Raw genomic sequence first — 6064 nt, forward strand, 5'->3', positions numbered from 1 at the left:
GCAACACATAAAACATCCTTGCTCTGAATTTTTTACGTTTATTTTGTGTTTGCTGTGAAACCAGACTGAATATTGATGCTGTGAATTTTACGAACCACCTTCCTCCTCCTCTCTCGGCTGCTTCAGTCTTCACCTGTTTTCGCTTTTCCTCCTCCATCATCATCATCATCCCGTTTCTTGGCCTCCCATCATGCAGATGTTTCTTCTCGGACTTTTTTCTGACGGCTGTTGTAGCTGCACTAAATTGTTTAATCAGTTTTGTTCATTTCCAAACTTATTTGTCAGATAAATGTTTTAAGCTCCGTTCTCGCTGCGTTAATGCAGAAGTGTAAGTGTCGTCATGGTAACCAGCCTCCAGACTCCACGTCTGCTAGAGGAGTCTGGACTGAAACGATGGCGTCGGTCTGAACGAATATTCTTTGTTTTCAAGCTAATGCAGTCAAATAAAACTACAAACGCATTTTTGATTTTTGAATTAAACTAAAACTTTGGAGCCGTTGATTTTAACTCCGTTAATCCATCAAGTTCTGGACTTCGTCTGCAAAGATGTCGGGACTGAGCCGAAGGTTAGCCGAAAACCCAGAAAGTTTCCGTTTGTTCTGCTTTTCTGAGGATTTTAGTTAAACTGATTTTTATTTCTTCAGACATTTGATTGTGCCAAGTGATTTCTTTGTTCTTTTACGTTGAGATGAAACAAGTTTGATGTGTTCATGATCCAGAACTCTGAAACCTGAACTGAATAAAATCTGAATGTTTGTTTCTCAGATGATTTTGGATCAGATCGGATTATGATCTTCAGATTAATTTGCTTTCAGTGTTAAACAGAAAACAAATCTTTTGTTTCTAATCAGAATATTTAGTCAGATGGCAGGTTTAAGGCCTCCTGGCTTGTTCACCTCTTGTCCACGACTGAATCTGATTAAAATAAAAAGAAGCTGAAAGGAAAATAAGCAGTTTGATCATTTCTCTTTATTTTTACATCAGCCATCTTTAGAAGATATTTTCATTAAATACTGAACAGCAGCAGTTCTGATGAAGTTCAGTGTTTATTCCCCTCATCATCATCCTCATCCTCCGCCTCTCTGGAGCGCTTCAGAACAAAATGGTGGATTTCTGCTTCAGCCTGCTGCCACCAAAATGATTTATTCTATCGTTGTATGTGAGTGTGTGCGTGATGGAAGCTGTAAAATCAGCTGTTTAACTTCTTGACTACACACCTTAACGCTGTAAGATCAGCTGATCAGCTGCTCCTGATGGTGCCCAGAACAAAGCGAAGCTCCGAGGAGATCGAGCCTTTGCTGCTGCTGGTTCCAGAGGGTGGAACGACCTGCCTGCATATCAGACAGACCTCCTCCTCGCCTGCTTTTAAGTCTCTTCTTAAAACTTGCAGGTTTTCCTTGGCTTTTCTACTCTCTTGGGATTTTGACATTGCTTCTGTTTTATATTTAACTTGTCTTATTTGATTTTATTGTTTTTATTGATTTTATTTGTCATTTTAGTATTCTGTACAGCAATTTGGTTCTTTTTGGCTGTTTTTAAAGTGCTTTATAAATGAAGAATCCCTTGTATGAGATCCGTTCACTACAGAAGATGTTAGCAGACACCCGGAAGCAGCAATGCTAACATGTAGCATAGCAACATTTTGGATGAAACTCAGCTAAAAGACTCTGCATCCAAACCAAACACAGTTCAAACCCCAAGCAAATTAGAGCTTCTGCTAATTTCTCCACTTCAAGATACTTTACTCCTTCCTAGGACATTATGGGAAGGAAGAAAAAAAAAGGGACAGAGCAACAAGACGAGTCAACATCAGAGAGACTTTTGCTGGCTGGAAAGATCTCAGAAAAGAGACAGAATGAAGATGGATGTTGAATTAGCCGTCATTAGGGGGCGCCTCAATGAGGAAACCTACCAAAGTTCAGTAGTGCAGCCTTTATGCTTGAGGTAGCATTGCCATGGAAACGTTAATACATCTTCTGTGATTCAGCTGATGAATTAAAACTGAGGTCAGATAGAAAATAAAACCTCGTCTAATCTGGAACAAATCTTTTTTCTCATCAGGAGGAAAACTCGGTTTTTTATTCATTGAATGAGAGGATGTTTTTGGATTAGTGCATCAGTTTGGTCTCTGACCAGCAGGTGGCGTCAGCTGATTGGTAAAAAATCAGCTGGAACCAGAAGAGTCCAGAAACTGGACTGACGGAGTTTGCAGAGAAATTAAACTTGCAGTAGAAGCATCATGTTCAACATCAGCTTTATTAATCATTCAGTGTTCCGTCTTTCAGTTCCTTCTGAAAAGCAGCGAGTCTAGATGGCGGCAGGAAGTGACGCCGTCCGCTGCTCCTTCAGGTTTTACAGAGAAACTCCTCCATTCTGCTCTGATGTTTCCAGGGAATCTCCCAAACCTCCAGGTGACACCGGAACGTCTGGAAAACAGCAGACGTCTGACTGAAGAGGTTCCTTCTCATCCTGATGATGTTTCATGGAGTTTTATTCCCTCATAAACACACACGCTCACACACACACACACACACACTCATCGTGTGGTTTACCTGTGAGCTCAGACTCACCTGATGAAGACGACCTGCAGGCTGGAACTCACACCTGGACAGATCACTGTTATCACGTTTACGGCAAACTGTCCTGGAAATGTTCAAATCCACAACATACCGGATCCCTTTAACAATCTGACACACACACACACACACACACACACACACACACACACACACACACACACACACACACACACACAGCTTCATGAATACAAAGCTTTAAAAGATAAACCTAAAATTGTTTAAATTCCTAATAAAGTTTAGATTTGGTTTGATAAGCCTTAGTTTCAGATAATTACATTTTCATCCATTTTAAATACAAATTTTGTCTCTTTTTGTAAAGTTTCTGAATTTCAGTTTAATCTTTTAATCACTTTAATCATCATCATCATCATTTTCTGTTTCTTGTTTCTGTTTGTTTCATCTTGAAAAAAATCAAACTGTCAATCAACAGTTTTGGGTGGGTCTTCCTGTAAAGGTCAGAGGTCACATCCTGAAGATGTGAATCCATTTTAGCAGAAATATATGGATTCATTCATTCCTGGCACAAATTAAAAATATTAACTAAGTACGTCATAATAACTGGATTTAAAGTCAAAATTATGAGCTTTATAGTCATTTTTATGAGATAAAAACTTACAATCATGAAATAACGTGTGGATGTTTCTATGGAAATGGGCTTCCATAGAAGTGACATAATCCAGATAAAATTTAAAAATGACCAATTAACCTTTTAATGTTTGCACGAACAAAAAAGCAACAGAAATTTTCTTTGCAGTTTTTTGTTGATTCTTCAAAAAATAGATAAAAAAAAATCAAGATTAAATTTAACAAAAATATTTCTTCACAGACATGATTAATAAAAGTTACATCCCTGTTAATTTACATCTTTAATTAAAACAATATGATGTCATGGTGTCATTTTGGGCGGGGCTTGTCTCCAGGTGGGTCGTACCTGTCGCTGTGCTCTGTGGATGGCTGATGGTTTGAAGAGAAAGGCATCATTTGATTGGTTGTTGAAGGAGTAGGCGGCGGTGAGGACGACCTGCTGGAGGCCGCGGTCATCAGTGCTGATGTTGTGCGGAGATCCGGGCATGGAGCGGTCAGGGTGGCTTCCTGCCGCCAGCTGCCGCTCTGGGAAAGAAGAAGAAACTCTGACTTCCGGGAAGTGGTGTCTGTCACCACCATTTGTGGTGTTGTTGACAGCGGAACATCTGGAAGTTTCTTCTCTGCTGACATAAATTTAAATTTTTTTCTTCAAACTTGTTTCTCAGATTTCTGGCTGCAGGAATTTATATATAAATGTCTGTGTGCCATGAAAATGAGCCAGAACCCGAGATTTAAAGTCAGAAAGTTGTGTAGTCCTGCTCTAAGCTCCACCTAAAGACAAACAGGCTGACTCCAACAGCAGCAGAGACCAGGACAGACCTCAGCTGCTCTCATATATATATATATATATATATATATATATATATATATATATATATATATAAAGATTATTCAGCTTCAAATGTGAAAAAATGATCAAGAAGAAAAATATTGATCAGCTGATCATCCTGAATGATGGATCAGCCAATTAGAAGTCATCTTTAAGGCCATTAAAAACACTTTAAAACCTCTAAACATCTGAGAGATTGTGACAGAAGCAGCCAACAGAGGTTTCAGGAAGTAGACTGGGCCGTGCTGGTGTGAAGACCAGCTGAGGTCTGAGAGGAGGAAGCACCAGAAACTTCCTGCTGCTGCGTTCAGGGACTCCTCACAGTGCGAGAAAAGTTCTGTTCATCACATCTGAATGGATCAATCGAGTCCAAACGGGTTTTCTAAAGTAAGTCCTGCAACTATCTGAATGTTCTAAAGTTTGAAAGAAGATCTTTTGTTTCTGAACATAAAAAATTGAAGACGGGATGAGTGAATGTCACACAACCAAACAGGAGGTGAAGAAACTGTCAGGTCGATGCTGACAGAAATGAAGATCTCAGGCATCATTAAAGCTCAGGGCTGCAGACACCTGAGCAGAACTTTGACAGCCTGAACGGACCTAGACTAAAACTGAGACCAAAACAGGGACTAAAACTGAGATACAGGAAGTCTGCAGAGACACAACGATCATTCTTACCCAGAACAGCGAGCAACAGCAGCAGCAGCAGCGTCTTCGCCCTCATCCTTCACTCTGACCACAGATCAACACCAACCCACACTCTGTAGACCTCTCAGGTGTGACATCACTTCCTGTCAGTGATGTAACTTCCTGTGTGCTCCTGACACAGCTGATGATAATCAGTCAGTTAAGACTTCATCTCCTCATTTTGACAAATTAGAAAAAGAACAAAAAGAACCAGGGTGAGCTTTTTCCAGCTGGGGAGAGCAACAGGAGACAAACTTCATCCCAGTCCCAATCTTCCATTCCCTGGTTCTCAGAGGTAAAACTCCCTCTCTGTGGTGTTCATCCAAACATTGTCCAGACCCCCTCTGAGGAGGACTTTAAAATCAGCCTGAAAAGATTCAGGTTTTAGTGCAGTTGATAATCTGCTGGAAGGTTATCTGATTCTATGTTAAGTTATTTGTCACAGAAGGAATGCAGAATGTAAAGGTGCAGGCTGTTACCTGAATGGAGGCATCCCGCCAGCATTCTTCAAATCTAACAAAAAAGGTGTCAGAATAATTTTAAAGATGCTAATAAAAGTTTACAGGAGTCATAAAGTTCAGCCCATATCACCCGGATCTAACAAAATTGTTGTCACTGGTTTGTGTCTCTTATTTTTTAAAGATATTAAGCAATTTTCCCCTAAAAGGAATTTTTAAGAATAACAGACTATTTTATTGGGCTACTTTTACTGTGTAGTATCATCTGCTACTGGCATACAGTATCATTGTATCCAGAGATCATTTGCATTTGCAACTGGTCTGAAATAAGTGTTTACTGAATCTAGAATTACGATTGTAGCCTGGAACGTATACATCGTTCACATCTCAGGAATCGTAGCTTAATAAAATTAATTCTTACAAAAAAAGACACTAAAAATTACTAGCAGCTGTTTTAAAAAGTCTGAGTGTAGTTTATTATTGTATTTGAATGAACTAAACAGCACAAAACAAAAACACTGATTTTGTTAAACTTGTATGTCAGAGTATGACGAAGTTCTTACCAAAGAACAATTTTGTGAATGATTACGTAACACCACTAGTACTGAGTGTCTTGCTCTGAAAATTGTTGTATAAAGTAGGACTTAAAAACAAACGGGACCGATTATTTTCTGTCAACTCAGTTTAAAGATACATTACAGATTGATTTATTTATTGGCTAAATTTGGTCAGATTTCGTGGAGAGGGACTGGAGAAAGAATGTGACTCTTACAGGGAGTAATTTTCATGACAGGAATTATTTTGAGTATCATACGGTATGTAGGGAGTTTGAGAAGCTGATCCTGAAGTGATGAAGAGTTTTATTTGTCTAATTCCTCCTGCAGACACATCTTCAGGTGTACAGTAATATGGGGTTGTGGTTGTTT

The 6064-nt window shown here is 39.3% G+C and overlaps 1 protein-coding gene across 2 annotated transcripts; it reads right to left on the reverse strand.

Moving 5' to 3' along the window:
• Window positions 1-2237: 2237 nt before the first annotated feature.
• Window positions 2238-4763, reverse strand: LOC121655974 (cystatin-F). Of its 2 annotated transcripts, none has more exons than XM_042010928.1 (4): window positions 4672-4763; window positions 3511-3689; window positions 2571-2687; window positions 2238-2426 (listed from the first exon to the last, which is right to left on the reverse strand). In XM_042010928.1, the coding sequence occupies exons 1-4, from the start codon at window positions 4715-4717 to the stop codon at window positions 2346-2348; spliced, it is 423 nt and encodes a 140-aa protein (XP_041866862.1). In that variant the 5' UTR covers window positions 4718-4763; the 3' UTR covers window positions 2238-2345. The 2 variants fall into 2 exon arrangements, with proteins under 2 accessions (XP_041866862.1, XP_041866861.1); XM_042010927.1 differs by having other exon boundaries at window positions 3511-3692.
• Window positions 4764-6064: the final 1301 nt, after the last annotated feature.

Source organism: Melanotaenia boesemani, chromosome 16 (genome assembly GCF_017639745.1).
Source record: "Melanotaenia boesemani isolate fMelBoe1 chromosome 16, fMelBoe1.pri, whole genome shotgun sequence".
In the NCBI taxonomy this organism is placed as follows: domain Eukaryota; kingdom Metazoa; phylum Chordata; class Actinopteri; order Atheriniformes; family Melanotaeniidae; genus Melanotaenia; species Melanotaenia boesemani.

Excerpts from the sequence above, each read along its gene's own strand:
- LOC121655974 (XM_042010927.1), bottom strand. The coding sequence starts at position 4,717 with ATGAGGGCGAAGACGCTGCTGCTGCTGCTGTTGCTCGCTGTTCTGG. Across the intron at positions 3,693-4,671 it reads GCTGTTGCTCGCTGTTCTGG|CAGAGCGGCAGCTGGCGGCA; the intron begins GTAAGAATGATC and ends CTTCTTCTTTCC. Across the intron at positions 2,427-2,570 it reads CTGCAGGTCGTCTTCATCAG|ACGTTCCGGTGTCACCTGGA; the intron begins GTGAGTCTGAGC and ends GCTGTTTTCCAG.